Source organism: Neopelma chrysocephalum, unplaced genomic scaffold, assembly GCF_003984885.1.
Source record: "Neopelma chrysocephalum unplaced genomic scaffold, ASM398488v2 Primary Assembly neopelma1_80b, whole genome shotgun sequence".
Taxonomy (NCBI): Eukaryota; Metazoa; Chordata; class Aves; order Passeriformes; family Pipridae; genus Neopelma; species Neopelma chrysocephalum.
The window spans coordinates 13,509,673-13,531,808 of record NW_020897742.1 but is presented as its reverse complement, the minus strand read 5'-3'; the positions used below and the strand labels follow the sequence as shown (position 1 = coordinate 13,531,808).

At 35.2% G+C, this 22,136-nt stretch overlaps 1 protein-coding gene across 5 annotated transcripts in view; it reads left to right on the top strand.

Annotated features, from left to right (window-relative positions):
- The window catches only part of CSMD1 (CUB and Sushi multiple domains 1), a 1,127,710-nt gene that overhangs the window by 815,418 nt on the left and 290,156 nt on the right, over positions 1 to 22,136 (top strand). For all 5 annotated transcript variants that reach the window (XM_027690129.1, XM_027690128.1, XM_027690127.1 and 2 more), the window contains 2 exons: positions 8,990 to 9,093; positions 14,823 to 14,935. In XM_027690129.1, the coding sequence (XP_027545930.1) occupies positions 8,990 to 9,093; positions 14,823 to 14,935 (217 nt within the window). The remainder of the gene's footprint in view (positions 1 to 8,989; positions 9,094 to 14,822; positions 14,936 to 22,136) is intronic.

Sequence of the window (22,136 nt, the reverse complement as noted above, 5' to 3'; positions counted from 1 at the left end):
AATTCCTCAGTTCTAGCCCCCCTCCCACATCTCAACCCAGTGTGAGATGGGTTTCCAGACACCACACGAGACTCAAAATGGGGGGAGAGGGATATATTACAATACACTGTACAAAATAAATAGTATAATACATTACATACAATCTTAACTCTATCTCTACCATGATATACAATATTTACAATGGATCAAACCTCTTCTCCCCTCCAAATAAAAGTCCAGGAGGGAAGAAGAAAAAAGACCCCTTCCAGTCTCTGAGCAGCAGTTCACTAGGGCAGCAGGTTCTCTGTGTCTTTCATGCAGCAGCAGCAGTTGTTGGATCTTTGCCAACACACACGAGGGAGGCCTCCAAGCCTCTCTCGGCCCCCCTGACACAAACGAAGGGTCTTTCCATGGGCTGCGTTACCCCAGACAAAGGTTGCTCCACCACGGTCATGTCGACGAAGTGCAGAAGCCTTCGTGACGATCTGGTATCTTCAGGGGATTCAAGTCCCATTGCAGAGCTTCTGTGCTCTGACTCAAGATGACTGCTAGCTTCTCTGAAGCTGCAGCAAGGGAGGGATCCCAAGGTCCTCTCTCACACATTTCGTCCTGGCTGAGCTCTCAGGACTTCCAATTAATAAGAGTCCACCCCCTCCATTTTTAGAGGGATCTCAAAGAAAGTTTGGGAGAGTTTAGCAGTTCTTACCCAACTTTCTCTCTGTAAAACTTAGTTCTCTCTGCTGCTTTTCTCTCTTTCTTGGCTCACAGAAGTTTTTCTGTCTGTTTTACTGCATGTTTGTTTTGGTGCTTCTCTTATCTCTTGGCTCTGTGCCGCCGCTTTTTCTCTGTCCACTGCTGCTCTGCCGCTTCTCCGTCTGCCCACTCACGGTGGAGAAAACTCCTTCAGCTTTCCAGCTACAGGTACTTAGCCCAGTTTAACATTGTTCCAAGTCCCTGCAGCCCCAGCCAAGGGGCTGGGGGGGGCTGGAGCCCCAAGGGGCTCCAAGCCCCTTCCTCGTGGCTTAGAACATGGCCACCTCTTCTCCAAACTACCTTTCTTTTCTGGTCGGTTTGTGATAATGTTTATATTTTGCAGGAGCGCTGATTGGGTCAAACCCCAAGGGTCACCACCCCCTGGGGGTTACCACTTTCTTAGCTTGAGGGGGAAAACCTGGTTCAAACCACTACAACTCTATATTTTCTCTAATTTCAGCTTCCAGCCACTCTATGCCCATTCTTAATTTCTATATACATTATCAGAAAGTTCTTCCTTATTGGACTATTCTAAGAACAATGTCACATCACTTCTTCACCTTTACTACATAAACAAAATGAACTGTTATTTCTTAAGATTATTTCTGTTGTTTTCTTTTAAATATCTCAAATTATTTGGCCTTAATTAGCTTGCAGAAGAAGGGCTATGTTGGATATGGCAAGTACATTCAAAGTAGAGAATGCAGAAACCTGTTATCATAGGCAATCCAAAGAATAAAAAGCAATGGGGAAAAAGACAACCTATATTTACTTACCTGAGAAATGTTTCAGGCATGGGACAGTCATTATAACACAAATTGTTGGATTTTTTTTTTGTTCTTGTGATTATTATATTATTTTTTCTCTCCTTTTTTAAAAACAGCATCAGCACCTTTTGCTTTACATTATTACTTTTATATGATATATTATTATTGCTATTTCCTTCTTATCTTTATTTAATTTCTACCAGGTATGTTTATTAGACTCATTTTCAAGTTATTAGTTGGGACTAAAAGGAAAATAAATTCCTGAGAATGAGAAATCTAAATTATAATGTCAATATTGAAAAATAAGCAATTTTCTTCTTATAATTGCTTTTTAAGTAACTGCAGTTGTTGGATAATAGTAGTACCAAACACCTTTAACATTTGTTTAAAATGAGGGACAGAATAATCTGAATGTTTTCAATAAATTTGCTGTCACTCAACAAAAACTGGAGGAATTAAAATTTCACAGGTCAGGCCCTTCTATTTGGCATAAACTTTATTTTGCCTGGTTACAGCCTATTTCAGCCTGGGAGTTATGAGTTATTAATTTTGCATCTTATTAATTATAACTGTACCTATACCAAATTATGAATAATGCTGCTGTGATAAATGGTTTACCTTTTAAGGGCTTTAAGGCACAATAAATAACTTGTTTTATAAAGGAATATGAAAAAAAGTTTTGCCGTCTTTCAAAATTAACCACCCACAGAATTTGCGCATGAGTAAACTAGTTTTATTATTATTTGTAGTCAATTTTCTATGTTCCCTCTTCCTCTGGATTTTGTCCATAATTACAGTGACTCTTAAGACTTGAAGACATATCACTGTAAGAGGGAAGCGCTAGGGAAAGAGCACAGTTTTGGAAGTTTTAAGCAATACTGGATTTGTGTATGTATTCTCTAATATTGGTGACATCTTTTGACATCGCTTCTATATTATGTTGCTTTTTAAGTGAAGTAGATCCTCCAAAACTTGTTTTAAAGCACTAATTTAAGCATCTGGCTCCATTCTTCGAGAAATTTTTAAAAAATATTTAGGAATCTGAAAGACAAAACAGTGCTTCTATATTTGTACCAATAGTAATGGCCTCTTTCGCTTTCAACTCCCTTTAAGCATGAGGTGTCTATGAAAGAAATGACAGAGTCAAAAAAAATTGAAATATTCATATTACTTTCAAATTTTACACAGAAGCAGGGAGAAATGCAAAGTAGGAAAATACTATTATATATTTGAAGCTAGTATGTCAATGAAATGGAGTAACCTGTAACAGTTGCAAACAGCTTTCATCAAAAGCCTTTATAATTAACACATTTTCTATTTATAATTTTAAAACTTTTAATCAAGGATCCTCAGTTCTATTTCCCTGATCTTCATATATTTGGAATAAGACATATTTCTACTAGTACATGCATTTATTTTTTTTGAAGTTGCTTGATTGATCTCTTGTAAATATGACAGACATCTTACAGGTAGTTCACATTTCTTCTTGCATCTTAAAATTCACACTCTTACTTTCGCATTCTATTTACTATACTGAATGCATACATTTCTAACATATTTAAGTAATAACAAAATAGGCCTTATTAGTAGTGAAAAGACCATGCACACCTAGACGTTTTGGAGATGTCACATTGCCATGCGCCCTACTGCTTCTTCCAGGCATTACAGTAATTTCTTACAGCTCTGGTGCTGCCTTTCTCCATTACTTGCAATAGCAATTATGCCAGCAGAAACATAAAGTGTAGGAGTGCCTAGAATAGAGGAAAACATTTCAAATGAAAAAGTAATTATGACAGGAAATTCACTTGCAGAACTTGCCTATAGGTACCTCTTCAGGTGTCTCGCATTTTTAAGCTTTTTTTTTGTTTACTTTCACAGTCTATTTATCTAATAACAAGTAATCATTCTGAATTGCTTATAAGGTAATTTTGTCTCATAAATTTCAAAAAGCAAATAGGATCATTCTTCTGTAAGAAGAATGTAACTGATCATCCAGAAATAAATATAATAGGTTTGGAAGCAATTTTTGCGTTTCCAGTGTTTCTAAATGAAAATTAATTCTTTTCTTCATTTTAATCAGTTCATATTAAGCATATGTAATGGTAATAATCAGATTAGTATTACTGGAATTTTTAATTGCAAACCAAAATTGAATCTGGAGAAGTGCCTCAGAGCTGTTTTCTTTCCCCCCCAGTATATAAACCAATATTGTTTAAACATGTATGTGGTCTACTGTGACATATTGTGATATTAGTTTGATCCTTTTAAGTTTTTCCCATTCTGTATATATAGATATCAATATCTATACAAAAGTGTCTTGCATTCTTCCTCAAAAATAAACCAACAAACAACCCTCCTCCAGTCCAACAAATCTTAAAAATTCTTCTGATGATTCAGAGCTTTATCTCCAGACAGGCTAATTTTATCAAAATATATATATGTAAATATTAGTCTCCCAGTCATCTAAATTCATTGGAAGAAGTAATTCTAAATGGCAGTTTGCTCCACCTTTAGACAAGTAATGTGACTTATGACAGTCTCACTTCAGTGCCGGTAAAATTTTCAAGAAGATTATTCTGGGAATAATTGAAAAACATCTGAAGGACAACACAGTTGTCAGTCACAGCCAGCATGGCTTCATGAGGGGAAAGTCCTGCTTGACTTAAGACATACTTAATTTCCTTTTATGACTAGGTAACCCACCTAGTTGATCAAGGGAAGCCAGTTGATATAATCTTTTTGAATTTCAGTAAAACTTCCAATACTGTCTCTCACAGGCTCCTTCTGGACAAACTGTCTAGCACGCAGCTGGATAAACACATTGTGGAATGGGTGAGCAATTGGCTCAGGGGTCAAGCACAGGGGGTAATAGTAATGGGGTAATATCAGACTGGTGACCTGTCACTAGTGGGGTTCCATAGGGCTCCATCTTGGGCCCTGTGCTCTTCAACATCTTCATAAGTGACTTGGATACAGGACTGGAAGGGATACTAAGTAAGTTTGCCAATGATACGAAATTAGGAGGAGATGTTAACTCCTTCGAGGGCAGAGAGGCCCTGCAGAGAGACCTCAACAAATCAGATAGATGGGCAATCACCAACCACATGAAGTTTAACAAGGGAAAATGATGGATTCTGCACCTGGGATGGGGCAACCCTATTTGTGTATATAGACTGGGGAATGAGATGTTGGAAAGCAGTGCCACAGAAAGGGGACTGGGGGTCCTGGTTGATGGCAAATTGAATATGAGTCAGCAGTGCCCTGGCAGCCAGGAGGGCCAACCATGTCCTGGGAAGCATCAGGCAAAACTTCAGCACCCGGTCGAGGGAGAGGATTGTTCCACTCTGCTCTGCACTGGGGTGGCCTCACCTTGGATATTGTTTGCAGTTTTGGTCACTGCAATATAAGAAAGATATAAAGCTATTAGAGAGCATTCAAAGGAGGGCAACAAAGATGGTGAAGTGCCTGGAGAGGAAACCATATGAGGAGCAACTGAGGTCACTTGGTCTGTTCAGCCTGGAGGAGACTGAAAGGAGACCTCATTGCAGTCTACAACTTCCTCATGAGGGGAAGAGGAGAGGCAGGCACTCATCTTTTCTCTGTGATGACCAGTGACAGGATCAGGGGAATGGCCTGAAGTTGTGTTAGGGGAGGTTTAATTTAGATATTAGGAAGAGGTTCTTTACCTGGAGGGTGCTTGGGCGCTGGAATAGGCTCCCCAGGAAAGTGATCACAACACCAAGTTCAGCACAGAATTCAAGAAGCATTTGGACAATGCTCTCAGGCACATGGTGTGACTCTTGGGGCTGTCCTGTGCAGGGCCGGGGGCTGGATTTGATGATCCTTGTGGGTTCTTTCCAACTCAGAAGGTTTTATGACAGAAAAAAATACCCTTTTCTGTCCACTGACTGTGGAAGGAGCAATGAATAGACCAGATGCTAACAGTTTACATGGTAAAATTAATGTTTTATGAGTCAGATTCAACAAATTTAAGCTAGACCTCTTAACTCTTAGCCATTTGAAAGTCTTTCCAAAACATTTTATGTGTTAGCATAGAATAACAATTATCATGGAAATGAAGATAACATGTTTTTTTTTAATAGTGTATAATATATCTTTCCCATAAAGAAATGTTTGTTTTGGTATTTTCTGTATGCTTAACCAGAAACTTAAATCTTTCATTTATGGTTTATATCCAATTACTTTTTTTTTCCTAACTTCCTTTATTATTAAAGAGGTGAACATTCATATTTGGTTTTAAATTGTAATGTAAAACATTTTGTAAGTCTAACCAAATGGAGCATATTTAAATAATACATTACCATATTTTCTCATGGAATATTCTATCAAGTTTCCTCTTCCATATAAAATAAAAATTACCTTAAAAATCTTATTGTTATTTTTTCTTGCCAGAAACAGCTCTCCTTACCTGCTTCTATTTTTTTTTTTTTTTTGCTTTTCTTTGGCTTTATTAGTCTTGATTTAATAATGAAATTTTGCACTGATATAATCTAGGAATACTATAATACTAGAATCTAGGAATTCCATCAGGAGCAGATGGAAATGCATATTATTTTGTCTGCAGCATATTGCCTAAAATTCTTGTGATTATTGAAACAATGGGCAACCAAGGGATCAGACCCAGCCAGCATGGATTTAGGAGGGGCAGGTCCTGCCTAACCAACCTGATCTCCTTTATGATCATGTGACCCACCTAGTGGATGCAGGAAAGGCTGTAAATTTTGTCTACCTGGACTTCAGTAAAGCCTTCAATACTGTCTCCCATGACATTCTTCTAGAAAAGCTGACAGTCCATGACTTGGACAGGTTCACTCTTCACTGGGTTAAGAACTGGCTGGCTGGCCAAGCCTTGAGAGTGATGGTGAATGGTGCTATATCCAGTTGGCAGCCAGTCCACAAGTGGTGTCCCCCAGGGATCAATATTGGGCCTAGTCCTGCTTAATCTCTTTATTGATGACCTGAATGTGGGGGAGTGCACCCTCAGCAAACTCGCGACCATCAAGTGGGAGTGCTGGTCTAATGGAGGGTAGGAAGGTTCTGCAGAGAGATCTGACAGGTTGGATCAATGGGCTGAGGTCAGTGGTATGAGGTTCCACAGTGCCTAATGCTAGTTCCTGCACTTGAGTCACAACAACCCCATGCAGAGCTACAGGCTTCGGGAAGAGTGGCTGGAAAACTGCCCAGTGGAAAAGAACCTGCGGGCACTGGTCGACAGTCATCTGAACATGAACCAGGAGTGTGCCCAGGTGGCCAAGAAGGCAAATGGCATTCTTTATTTTATCAACAATAATGTGGCCAGCAGGACCAGGGAAGTGATTCTTTCCCCTGTACTGGTGACGCCACACCTCGAGTGTTGTATCCAGTTCAGGTCCCTCACTATAAAAAAGACACTGAGATGCTGGAACATGCCCAGAGAAGGGCAATGGAGTTGGTGAAGTATCTGGAGCACAAGTCATATAAGGAGTGGCTGAGGGAGCTGGGGTTGTTTAGTCTGGAGAAAAGGAAGCTCAGGAGAGACCTTATTGCTCCCTACAACTATCTGAAAGGAGGTTGTAGCAAGGTGGGAGTTGGCCTCTTCTCCCATGCAACTAGAGACAGGATGTGAGGATATAGTCTTAATTTATACTAAGGGAGGTTTATATTGAACATCGCAAGGAGTTTCTTCAAAGAAAGGGTTATTAAACATTGGAATGGGCTGCCCAGGGAGGTCATGGAGTCACCATCCCTGGAGGTGTTCAAGAAATGACTGGATGTGGCCCTTAGTGCTATGGTGTGGTTGACAAGGTGGTGATGGATCAAAGGTTGGAGTCGATGATCCTGGAGATCTTTTCCAACCTAAATGATTCCATGATTCTGTGATTTTGCAAATGTAGATAATGCGTTACACTCAGTCTCAAAATCTGGCAGGTCTGTAAAATATGCCATAAGAAGCCTGTATTACATCACAAACCCTCTTGACTTATGGTCAAAATAATTATACAGATATTTGTGTTAATAGTGGATATCCTAGAACCATTTAGCTTTTCTTTAGAACTCTTTGATTTTTAGTGACACTCCAGTAAATATTAGCTCCATTTTAAAATATACAAGCAGTTTTAGTCCTGGAGTCAATTTAGCATAGTTTAAAAACATAATCATACAAATAGCAGAGATGGTAAAGGAAGTTCTGAAAAGCAAGACATGACTTTACGGCAAAAAGCAATATGCTATCTTAAGTCGATGGGTATTTTATTAAAAACAGTCTTTTTGGGTTACAATGTAAGGCTCACCTACTCTAGTAGTGTAAGTTCCTCTCTGAAGTTTATTATAGTGGGCTTTTCCAGTTCCAACACAGAGAAATGAGATGGTCTGGCTTTCTTTTTTAATACTGAGAAAGTTTAGACAAGTAACTTATCTTGGATGCTGCTTTTTTAAAGGGCTATAATTTGGTTGTGATGAATTCTGCCGTGATAATCACATAGAAATAAACATAAGTGGATGGAAACCATTGTTTTTTCATGCTTTGCTACAAAAATAGCAGCATATTAAGGTTGAGGCTGAAAGCTCAAATCTGACCAAAATGATGTTTTCAATTGCAAAACAGAAGAAAAATTAATTGCATTTTCATGCAATGGCTGAAGTTATCTGAAAGCGTACCCAGGGATATCTGTAAAAGTTAGCATAAAGATAAAATGAATAATTTTATGGGAAGTCACTGTGACTGCACATTCATATCAAGTTGTCTGCAGAAAATTTTATATCAAATTACAAAAACATACAATGTCCATATATATGTACATAGATATAATCTGCAACTAATTACCATTACTGAACTCTAAAAGTGCTTGTCTTAGAAGTGTTCTTTTATACAAATCTAATTCCATTTTTGTACTATATTTTATTTTGTAAAATTACAGTTTCAGTTAATACTTTTTCAAAGAATTCTGAGAGATACATTTCTAATTTTCTTGGCAATTTATGATTAGACACTGAGTGGAATCATAGTTTAATATTAGGAATTTATACAAGGAAATTTCTGCTTTTGTATTTCTGTGCACCAGCCTCCTCCATCTTCTTACGAATTGCTAGTTCATACCTGCTATCTTGTTATTGTATAATTCAACAGATGAGAATGTTTTAATACACTTCCAGTACTATGCTGTGCAATTTTCATTTAGCTATTATAGTAAAAGAAGAGGATTTGCTACTTCAATAATGAACAATTATCACCAGTTAGGAGTAACTGGCATCTTTAGTATATGATACCTCTAAAACATTATGGCATTGACTTGCCCCCGAGTATTAGAAAATACAGAATTTTCTTCACTTCTGTTCTTTCTAGGTACCTTTGTAAATCCAAATTTGACTAACTGAAATAATTATTGCCTCATGACTTGATTTATGATAGCCAAATAATTTTTTTAAGACTAGAACAGATCAGATGACATGTGGATATGTTTTGAAATAAATGAATTATTTCATTTTAATAGGTCATAAAGCTTGCTTTTGAAGAGTTTGAACTGGAAAGAGGCTATGATACTCTTACTGTTGGAGATGCCGGGAAAGTTGGTGATACCAGAACAGTGTTGTATGTGTAAGTACAGAACTTCAAAAAATTTTCCTTGGAAATTTTTTGTCATGTTGTTTCTTCCAGGTCAGGATATATCTACTTAAATTTGTAATTTTAACGTATGCAACTTGCTTATATAAGGTAAGCTTAAAATCCAAGTACTGTCAAAGAAAACTGTTTGTTATAAAATTCACTCCAAAACTTTAGTTTTTAGAGGATTAAGTTTTCATGTGAATCCTGATCACCAAATGCAAAACAAAATTACAGAGTTAATAAATTAATAATAACTAAATAAGAGAAATTAACAACATTTATTTCATAATAACATTACTTGACATTACATATAAACCTATTGGATAAAGACATTATTGAAACATTTGTTAAAAAGAATCCATCATCTTTTGTATTTTGAGGGGTTTTTAATACATATAAATAATTACAATGTTTCTTTTGAATATAACAAATGAGTATATCTACACAATTTATTTTAAATTAATTAGAATATTTTTGGAGGGACAAGTCTGCGAACAATAAATTTGTAATATGTATTTGCTTATGAATTTATAAATCTATTGATGGCTAATTTCTGAACTGTAATATCAAAGTACATAGAAAACCCACAGTTTAATTTGGCTTAAAAGGTAAGACTGGAAAATTATTGAATTATTTGAGCAATGCTTGTGTTTCTTGTTTTGCAATATCAAGTAGCTGCTAGTGAGTAAATTGAATTCCATGTTCTGAGTACCTGAAAAAGAAAAAAAGAAAAAAAAAGAAACAAAAAACCCAAAAACTTTTAAGAGTTTACACTTTAAGTTAACAAGAAAACCACAAACTGGGAAATAATTTCCACACCCATCTTTGTTTTTTCTCATATTCTGCAGACCAATTTTGTAATGTGATGGTCTTTCTGGTCATGTTAATTTAACTACTTGTAACTATGACAAAAGGCTTTGCAGTTTTTGCTTTTTGAACTGGGATACATTTTTGCTCACAGTGATCCCACGACTCCTTCAGAGTCAAGTTTTTAAGTAGCAAATTTGCTAACTCAAATTATTCATTGTTTGTTGCCCTGTGCTACTTCCTATGTCAAAGTTTACCTGTTTGAAATTACTTGTCAAATAAGTGCTAAATTTTGGGGGGTTTATCATTCCATCTGAAGGCATTTAGCCTGTGTTACCTATTCCACATATATTTTCTGTGACTACTCAAAAAATAAAATAAAAAAAACCTAAAATATTATTTTCTCATATTAATTGTTATTTTTGTCATCTTAAGAAGACAGCACCCCATAATAACATCACCTCCTATAATTTTTTTTCACTTTAATAGCACTTTAAAGATCCTGTAGCATACATCCACTTCTAAATGTATCAATGGCATTTCTGGAACTAGTACGATGTTCTCACTAGAGAAATGCAATACTTTATGCCATTTCTTCAATATGTTTTTTGACTAAAAAAGCAATTGTTTTATCCCTATTGCTCCTCAGCCTATCACTTAGGATTACAGTACAGTGCTAGACCTACCGTCTTTATTATAAATTGCATGTTTGATGAAAGTGAGGTCTATGCAATTAAATTTATCTGCCTTTTGGGTTGCAAAATTAACATTACTCTGAAAATCATTTGAGGCAGTAAATGATTAATAACTGAAATACACAAGAAATACAGGAGGGCCCAAAGATGAAACTGCAATCTCACAATAATTAACAATGAATCTGAATTTAAATTGAGACATTGTTCTTGCCGTTATTAAACACTGCATTATGAAATACATTATATTTAAACAGCATCATGGATATGCTCCATTTCGCTTTTGAGAAAGGTCTTCTGTGAATGCAAAGTAACATTCCTCATAAAACATTAAGGCCACTTTTAGACTACATTATCATGAGAAAGTTCATAACTAAATGTCAGAGTGATTTTCTTATCAACATTTTTTATTAGTTGGTTTTAATAACATCTGTTATATTTAATGAGGTTTGAGCAGCACCTTGCAGTTTCTTATACTTCCCAGGGGAATGAAGGAACTTATAGCAAAGACTTTTCTGGCTAGATTTAATTTCTAAATTTCTCAGGATATCTTAAAAAATAATATAGCTTTTACTATGCTCTTCAAACTTCCGTTAGCAGAGTAAATGTCAGCATTTCTGCAGAAATTCTGAAAAATATTACTGTAAAATCTCATGCATTTGATTCTAAAACTTCATAGATTTTATAATTTAGTTTGAAGAAAATATGCTAAAATAAATAACTTTCTAAATTCAAACCCAATTCTAAGTGATTTGAACCTTTCAATTGCTGTGTCTGAACACACAAGCCTCAGGCCCATGCAAAATTTTCCAGTTCTCAGGTGTTAGAGCCCTCAAGGTAGTATCTGCTTCTGAGTGTGTTGTAAACTTATTTCAACATTACAAACAAACCTTGTATTGTAAACAAATTTAAACTTTACAATGAGCTCAGTCATGCCAGGATGTTTATAAGCCAGACATCCTACGAATATTGGAAATTGGAGTTGAGGATCATAATATGTAAATGATCCGTCCTGGCACAAGCTTTCTTATAGTGTCCAAACTCTCATCCATCAGTAATTATTTATGTAACCTTAAAGCTGTAGCACTACAGCTAGAGGGCAATAAGAAGGAATATTGATGTCTAAAAAGGAGAAAAAATAAAGTGTAGATGCTCCATGTCAAATTTATTTTTGGAGGAAAATGGGAAAATAATTTGAAAAAGTATTTTAAGTTCTTGTAAATTAACATGGAAACAGTAGAAAAAACCAATATACTTTGATGAAAAGCAAAGAATTTCAAGTCAATTTAATGCGTTTCTCTGACCATCTAGTTGGCATATTGATTAAGGATCTCTTGGATTTTAGTTTATTAGAGCAATTTAATTTTATTATTTATAGTAAAATTTTTAGAAAATCTAATCATCAACAGCTTAAATAATTAAAGGGCGATATGGCCATCAATTTCATAATTTTTAACAATTGCGTCATCTGTAATCCTTAAGTATTTACAATTTGGTAGTCTTACTTCATGGATTATGTATGCTGAGATGGTTAACTCTGGAAATATAGTAATAAAATTTACTTATTAGTAATCTAAATATGTTTATGTTATAAAGTTTTGAAAGTTATTTCTCATATTTAACAGAGTTTGTCCAGGAGCTAGTGACTATCCTTACAAAATAATTCAGTAGTGATCATCAAGTATGAGATGAAGTTTATCAGTCAGAATGTTTCCTGCATTGCATTGTTTTGTGTTTCTAAATTCTTGTGTATTAAACTAACAGTTTGCTTTAGAAAGTCTACTTTGCCTTTGAATGTTATAATTTATATTCTTCTTGCAGAAGTTACATTAAAACTTTTTTTTTCTAAATGATTCCCCTTAAAACATGAGTTTTTTAACTTTTCCTGTATAGAAAACTTGTAGGTTTTTTCTCTGATACAAAGATGGAATTGTACATTAGTGGTTCAAACCCAGCTGCTTATGTCAGCTATTTCAGTGCACAAAAAATATTCATGGTAGTGAAATACGTTTTAGTAAACCCTTATCATTTTCTTCTATTCACACAAAGTTTGGAGATTTTCTGGGGGCATGGAAGACAACCTACACTTTTATAAATCATAAAAAAATCAGTATTTCTGGTCCTGGAGACCATTCTTAATAACCTGGGTATGGTTTCTTTTGGATAAGTAAGCAGAGAGCAAAGTAGTACAAAGAATTTCTTTCTCTTAGAGTTGCCTCTTCTCACCTGTGAGTCTGTTCAGAGTGCTGAGAAACTTGGCTCAAGTTTGACTTCCATTACTTCACCAGTTACATCAATTCCCTCAACATTCTAACTTTCCTCATGTAGAGATCACCTAGAATTTTTTATCTCCACACTAAATGCGATTAACACCATCCAATCTGTCTGAATGGCTGGTCTGCAATTCTCTGTTCTTGAACTTGAAAACAATCTGATCTTAAGATGATTACAGACTGTGACATACTCAAGAATCAGCAACAGCATGTGTTGGCAGACAGACCTACATTCCCTAAACATTTGATCTACCCTATCTGCCATCCTCCTAGTTGAAGGATGTAGTTCGATATGCAGGGGTATTCTCAGGTAAACCCTAGTAAAAGTAAACAAACAACAAAACACCAAAGAAGCAAACAAAAAACCTAAACAAAACCAAAACAAGCAAACAAACAAAACCACACAAAAATCCCCCACCAGACACAAAACTACTACCATTACAAAAACTGATTCTGCTATTTATTGATTCTGCTTTTTGGATTTTATAATTTTCTTTAGGTTTTGTTTTCTCCCTTTCCCTTCCCTTCCAGCAGTCTTGGCTTTCTTCCTATATGCCGTGTATGTGAATCTGAGGAAACAATTGAATGCATTTTGGTTGGTTCATATCTACCATCTGTGGATAGAGTATTGGCATTTTGAAGGGAGATGACGTTAAGCTCAAGGATGACTCCTTAACTTGAGTCTGTTATCAAGTTGGTAGTTTTCATTAAGCCTGTGGGAATTCATATATCTTTATTGTCTCATTCTTCTGACAAAGTTAATATGAATTGTCAATTCAAGTTATATTAGGGAGACAACTAAGAGGGATATGGGATATACAGCTTCTTGTTCACAACCTTGATGGATGACATTTTAGAGCAAGACGAAACAATTCCTACAGCTTACCTCAGCCTCTCTGATTATTGTGTCTTTGCATTAAGTTGTAATAGTATTAACATCTGGTTAATTATATTTAAACAATATCTTTGTGGAATAGTCCAAATACTGTTTTCTGTTTTCTTTATAATTTCTTCCTTGAGAAATTCTACTTCTAGGACATACTGTCTCAGTTTGGCACAGTGTTTTACTTATCTCACACGTATTTGTTTAGCATAGTCAAAGCTGAGGGTTGGAACAAAGACAGAGAATTTTTTGCTTTGTATGTGGTAACAGTTTAGATGGTGAGATTCCACAGCCACTTGTTATGTGTAACTCTTCCCACTACTTTTTGTAAAACTGGAAAGCCATCACCAAGATCTGCACGGTTGTTCAGATGCAGTACTAGAACCTGATTATGCACCATGATTATTTTCACTATTAAGAAGCAGTCTTTTTCTTAATGATTTTTTTTTGACACACAACTTTTTGATACCAGAATTATAGATGTACAAAATACATTACTGAGAAGTGCTAAGGTTTTGAGCTTACCTCATATGTGTTGTATTGAAACATACTTATCTATACATAGCTGTCACACACTACTGTATGAGAAATAGCAGTTTCCCCTGAAATTTAAGAGATCACTGTGAGTTATTTGAATAGATGTGATCCTAGTAAGTTCTGGACACATAGGCTGTAAGGCATGTAGAGCAATTTCCTTCACTTTCAGAAAACATGGCAAAAAAAGCAATACTAATCTAAACAGTTGGAAACTAATTCATGCAGGCACTTAATTACTTAAGGAAAGCTTTAGGTAGGAACAGGTTTATTAGAAGTGTTTAATCATTGTTGAATGCATTCATTCAAAATGTATTTTTTCTATTACTTCACATTGTTCTAATTCATGTGGAATAGTTAATTTTATCAAAAAACAGCTGATAAGAACATGAGAATAATATATTGCAAATAGGCCTAAGTATTGTGTGAATAGTTTAAAAGGTTGTGTTTTGTGGTAGTAGCAATAGTAGTAATAATAGTAATAGCAATTTGTGCCTCTACAAATGACTCTACCATTTATCCTACATACAGACTCACTGGATCTAGTGTTCCTGATCTTATTGTGAGCATGAGCAACCAGATGTGGCTTCATTTACAATCTGATGACAGCATTGGCTCACCAGGATTCAAAGCTGTTTATCAAGGTATGAGCTAAATTAACTGTTTTAAACTCATGTAGTAACTTACTCCATTATGCCCCAACAAATTTATTTCGAATAATTTTCAAATAAAAGGCATTTAGTCCTTTCACAAATTTAGTGGTTTGATACTGTCTCTATTGTTAATTAAAGGTTAATGAAGATATGGATTTGCAAATACCTACAAAATAACTAAAAATATTTTTAAGTAAAAATTAAATTTCTTGTTCTAAGGCTTTTTGCTGGGAGGTCAATAGAAGCTACAAATTTCTATTATATTTGAAAGATCATAAATTTTACATTCTGCTAACCTGTATAATTTCTCATATTGGATACTATTTGAAAATTATGGTTAATATTCACAGGACTTTATTGGGGTAGTTACAAAACATGTTTTCATGCCTCACTGAGAATATTCACAGACCTAGGTCAAAATTAGTATGTAACAAAACCAGAGATATTGCATATGACTGTGGAAATTAAGATGTATATGATTGTGGAAATTTAACTCAAAAAGAATGATCCAAATTACCCTAGCCTCATTTGTGTTGCTTCTGTCTCAAAGAGATGAGAAGTTTTGCAACATAAACATCTTTAATTATTTTGACTATGTGCTGCAGTTTAATACTTTCTGAAATTGATCCACCCTATTAAAAAAATACATGATATCTGTTAGTACATATGCATGTATTGATAATTTCCATTTTAATATGTTGCATAGACCTGCAGATAGAAAGAGCTGTTGCTTTTTAACATATAGTATAATTTTTGGTTAATTTCCATGTTAATTAGTTCACCTTAAGGATAAGGGAAATCACTTAATACTATTTTCAGTAGTTCCTTATGGGCATATATGATGAAAATTATTTCATAATAATTTTTTCAAAATTACTTTCGTACAAAATATGTTGCAAAACATTGAGAGACCGTTCATGGTTCAATAACTAAAAGTAGCTTAACTAGAAGAGTGGGAGTTCTCCTTAAATATTTTCCAGAAACTGAAGCACTCTTTCTGAGTGTTTCATTTCACTTGTAGATGAAACATTTTATTTCTGATGAAACACCAAAATTTCATGATGAAACACCAAATTTCACTTGAAAAACCTTAGTGTTTCAACACCAAACCATGCAAAATAAAGACTGAAAAGTTATGTGGATCTTAACTTCAAGTTTAGCAGCCTATACATTTATTAGACTAAGGACATTAAGACAGGTTGGCCTGAGCAGGTTTTTAGAAGTGATGTCTGTGGCTGATGGCATATTGTGAACATTGAAAGGAAGAAGAAGGTAAAATGTTCCCCAATGTTCAGCCAGGAAACATGGTGTTGGTTCTCCACACCAATATTCTTCTAGTAGCGGTCTCTCCATTGAAGCAAGTGGTGATAATGACAGTGTTTAGGATTATATTTCCACCACAATTTTCCCCTAGAACTGTATATTTTTCTTTGGGACTCACTCCAGCTTAACCACTGGTTATTCCCACTCACAACACTGATTGGAGCATGCTAATTAGATCAAGTGTACATTCGTAGGTTAGGTTTCTGTGTGCATATATTGTTGGATAATATTTGTTGAATGTTTAAATTATTAATATCTACTTTTTTAATGAACGTTGTTTTGGTTTTCTTTAACATGAACTGAAATCAACTAAACAAGAAGGACAAAGGGGAAAGGAAGGAAGGAGAAACAAGGGGTGATTCTCATGAGGGTGGCAATCACTTCTGATGAGAATTCTCCATAGCAAAACTACCGAGGTTTGCAGGTCCATGGCCATGACAATAACTATATGAGAACAATAAGAAAAATCACAGAGGCTCTTGAAACACTATCATAATTACTTAAGTGGGATGTTGCAGGGCTATGCAAAGGCAGATCTGTAGTATTTCTATGGCTAAAATATGAAGGAATCTTAAGACGTGATGCCACATATTCAGCCTTTATAGTTACAGAGCTCAAGTGTGTTGTATTGCCTGAGCACAGTAACACACTCTATCTAAATAAATCCTACGTCTTCTCACCCCTTCTTTGATGGTTTCATCTTTGTATTTGTGTCATTTCTAGGGTCCATGTTTATTAAGACAATATATTGTCTTTATAGAATCCATTTGTGAACTACATAAAGTGGAAACAGTGATTATACAGTGGAGAGTATTGGCACAAGTTATGTATCTGACACTTTATTTCCTCAAACCAAAATTATGAACTTCTCATCATAATTTCTTTCTACTGTTTCTAATATGAATTCAGCTGTTTTCATTTCTGTATTTGTCTAACAAAGATATTTTATTTATGGAGTTCAGCTTCTTACTTCTGAGGACTTTCTGACCTGAAGTATACACTGTGAATTTTGCAGTAGCAGTGGGATCTCTCTTATGAACTACATTTTTATCATTTGACAGTTAGATTCTGGCTTTCAATCTTGTTTTACAACCAGCTGTGAGTTATTTTGTGGGGGGTTTTTTAAGTTTTGGTAGTTAATTTCAGAATTGTAAAGTATGAAATGTTTACAATCTCAGAAGTATAGTAAACATCTTAATACAAAGGTGAACTATAACTTTTTTCTTTAATCTCAAGGCTCTTATTAGTTTTATTAGAATTTTCTCATCTTTTATTGTTGACAAAACTTTTATCCATCTACACTCTAAATATATCTCCTGCTTTAGGATAACTGTGAAGTTTAAACCTCTATTCTGTCACAAGATGCCTCAATGATTCTTCTTCCCTTTTGTTTAGCAGTCAAAGAACCTGTCAAAAATAGAATTTCATTTTAATTGTGAGAAAGTTAATGGTCTGTGACATGTAACCTTGAGGACACTGTCTTTGTGATAGCAGCTAGCTAAAAAGAAGGCAAACTGTAGGCTTTGACGGGTTATGCGTGTTCTATAGAGACAAAGTAAAGGACATTCTTATTTCGATCTTTTTTTACCATAAAGTCTGAGTTTGCTCAGGATTAGAACATGATTCCTCAACCTCTTGGGCAATATTTTACAATTGACCAACTGAATCTTGACTTTTTATCTATTACAGTAAGATATTTGTTTATATTACTATTTAAATAGTGTCATAGTTTATAGAAAATTGTTGCTTTATCTGAATTCATCTCACTTTAATTTTTAGAGAAGCATTGTAATGATGCAATTCACCTACCCTACATTATTAGTATGTCCACGTAAAATGGCATGAAATGATGCCTGTAAATGAACTGATATGCATGAGAGATTTTGTACGTGAATAGTAAATTTAATCCTGTTTACAGTTTGCCTAAGGGATTAAGGGAGGAGTAATTCTTCCATGTTCTTATGCCTCTTCTTTGTCTCATCTTCAGAAACATGTTAATGTTAGAAATATGTAGTGCTATCTGTATTCTCACTACTCAAATATCTTGATTTTGAATACAGTTGATATTTACCTTAAGAAAATTCTGTAGTCTGCTTAATTAATCAGGCTTCTTAGACTGTACAGTGCAGTTCTCCAAAAGCTGGATCACAAGAAAGATTTCATTCATACATCTTCAAGAGATAGTTACTAGAAACAGTTTGGAATACAGAGGAATAACACTGTGCCTCTATCACGGTGTGCAGTAGAAGGTGAGCTATGGAAACACAGATGATAATACTAGTGTTGTTATTAGTTTGTTAAGTCAAGAAATCTGACAAACAGCTACTATGTTAGAAAATACAATAGTTACCTTGATATTTTTCTGCCAGTCATCATGAGTTGTCATGTATTATAAAAACAAAAATAATTTAAGCATTATGTATTGCATTGTATTATAATGCACTTGAATTATTAATAAGTAAAATGCAAGAAACTACAGGAAACCTTGACTTTGATGATAAACTTTCTAAACCGTATTGGAACCATATTATTATTATTGCTATAACAGAAAATTATTAACCCATAAAAAAACCAAACAATCCTGAAGATTAATCTGCACCTGTGGTTACTTTTTCTTTAAAAAGTTATTTTATAGACCGTATCTGAAAGTCCTTCATTCTTTGTTATAGATCCCAGATATCTTAGCAGAATGGTTTAATACGTTTTTGAAAGAATGCTCTGAAAGCATCTTTTCTGTGAAAAGGCCAGAAATTTAAATTGTTCTGTCCTTGAAGAACGAGATATATTGTAATACCACACCTAAGTGTATCAAAGGATCTATATTGAAATCTTCTCATTATGAAAATTTTCTTTACTGAAGCCAAGAAGCCCAGGTGTTATTCCACATGTTTTCATAAACTAAAGACAAAGAAAACAAAATTACATTATGTGTTTCACAGCTGAGATTTCATGATAAAAACCACTAACATTTCTAAGTGAATACTTGTATATAGAGTGCTGCTTTAAAAATAGATTTTTAAACCAAGAAAAATGAGAAGGAAACTTATTTAGAGTAAAAAATACAGTATTTAGGCCCTTGTTAAGACAGCTTTCAGAATTTTTGCAAGAGAAAATAAAGGAATTAAGAAAATGGTCTGTATGTTCTAGTTATTTCTAATATAATTTTTCCTTTTACTTGGGTATTTAGTAAGGTTATGAAAGACCTCAGTGTATTTTTCCACACAAGGGACATATCTGATATCCTTGTATGTCATCTCCTGAAAGAATAATGTGAACTTGCTGATGGTTATTTTGAAGGTTGTTGCCAGTCTCCCATGTTGAAGTTGCTTCAGTCTGAATAAATTTTAAATATGCATTAGAACAGGGCCTGGTGTCTTCTAAGCACTCTGATTAAATTGGTTTAGGTTCACCAAAAGTGCTGGTTTTGAATGAATAAACTATTTACTGAAATAAATTTTTTTAACCTCTTACCTAAATGCCAGTCCTGCCATGCAATCATTCTCAAATCTGACTGGTTTTGGGTACTATATATATACAGAACAACATGACACATACATTTAATAGATATAACATGCATAAAGTGACAAAAAGAAAATTAATATCAGCATACCACCACTTTGAGGTCACAGGTTGGTCTTGTAACACCAGAAAAGTATGTTTCTACCAATGACATTCTAAGACCATACTTTTACAAGCAAGCTTTTTTTTGCAATTTATTGGTGGTCATGGCCTCAGGCAGGAACTTTTTTAGATAAAATGGGTAAAGAGTTGGTAATTAAAGTGATTCTTTATTCATGCACTTTTTATTTCCCCCGAATTAGTTTTCTGCTTGGGCTGCTTTTTGATTTTGTTTTGACCATAAGTGGGCCATTCATGCCCAAACTTGCCCAGCATATGTGATCAGATGCAATATTTTGGGCAGATTTGAATCAACAGAAAAATTTAGTTTATGCCATTTCTTAATATTGATTGAAGCATGCATTTACCTCTTAGATGGATGAGTTAGACATAGTCATTGCCATGCATATCCAGGTCAGGATAATATAACATGATAATATGACTTTAGGTCTTGTAACAATATCAAACAGTCATGTTAGGTCGCAGTTGCAGCCAAAAAAGAGGATTGATGAGGTGAACAATGTGCCTGAGTTTGGCTTATTCCACTCATGTTATGAGTGTCCCATATCTAAAAATGGGTTCTTTACAGCTTTTAAGTCCAAGGTGGATCGTGCAGACAGCTGATCACTAGCCTGCTTCACAGAATCACAGAATCACACAATATGCTGACTCGGAAGGGAACCAAAAGGATCATCAAGTCCAACCCTTAGCCCTGCACAGGGCCATCCCCAAGAGTCACATCATGTGCCTGAGAGTATTATCCAAATGCTTCTTGAAGTCTGTCAGCCTTGATGCTGTGACCACTTCCCTGAAGAGCTTGTTCCAGTGCCCAACCATGCTCTGGGTGAAGAACCTTTTTCTAATATCCAGCCTAAACCTCCCCTGACACAACTTCAGGCCATTCCCTCACGGCCTGTCACTGGTCACCACAGAAAAGAGATCAGTGCCTGCCCCTCCTCTTCCCCTCATGAGGAAGTTGTAGAGTGTGTGATAAGGTCTCATTTCAGTCTCCTCCAGGCTGAATGGACCAAATGACCTCAGTCACTACTCTTACAGCTTCCCGTCCAGGCCCTTCACCCTCTTCATTGCCCTCCTTTGGACACTCTCTAACAGCTTAATTTCTTTTTTATATTGCGGTGCCCAAAACTGCACACAATATTAAAGCTTAGGTCACCTCAGTACAGAGGAGAGCGGGACAATCCCCTCCCTGTACCGGCTGGTGATGCTTTGCCTGATGCCCCCCAGGAGGCGGTTGACCCTCCTGGCTGCCAGGGCACTGCCGCTGACCAGGACCCCCAGGTCTCTTCCTTGCTTGTGGTCCTGTCTGCTGTATCACACGGACACAAAAGCAGATGTCAGTCAGCTTGGACTTTTGATGTGAACGTTTTAGAATTTTATTACGCTTGAGATTTTTCTCCCATTCAATCCCGTAGACCTTTCAGTCTAATGAATATATTTAATGTTTTGACTTCCAGACTTCTTGATAACCGGTATAACAACATCTGTTTTATGGTCTGTTTAGAACTCATTTTTTTATTCCTGCCTTTATGTGGCTATATAAGCTAATTAGGTTATTTCACTAGCCTATTCTTTAGTTCATAAAAGTGTTATAAAAGAAATCTGGTGACTCAGTGATATAATCCTAGCATTTTATATAATTTGAAGTTATTAAGAATTCCTGGAGATGTCAGGAAGTAAATCAGCCCCTGCAAGCAGCTGAAAATGGTTAAACTTTAAGCTCATCATGATTGTGTGGAAGATGATTCTTCTTTTGTTGTGCAACTAGTAGAAAAAGTACTTTCAAAAACATATTTCAGTTGCTTGGATAAATGTATTTTTGCATACAGCTACAGTAATCAGTAAACTTTAAATCAATGCAGTTTTTTACAAACACACAACTACCTAAATAATGTGATTACACTACCAGTATTGATATAAAACTTTGTTACTGCTTGGAGACTTGATAAAACCTGTGCTGAAAGAAATTATAGGAATTATGACTTTTTAGGGCTCAATTGGATGTGCACACAGCAGAATCATTATGTACAGTGTAATGCTTGGAAAGAAAACAACTCATAAGTCATTCAATGAAAACTTTGAGTTTCTGATTTTGCTCTAAGCTTTTCTCTTTCTTTCATCTATTTCATGTATATTAAGTTTTCTTTTTGTATTTTGTTCCTGTGTATTATAATTCAGGCATTATTCAAGTGTGTGCTTTTGGAGGATAGGCAATAAATATGTGTCATGTTTT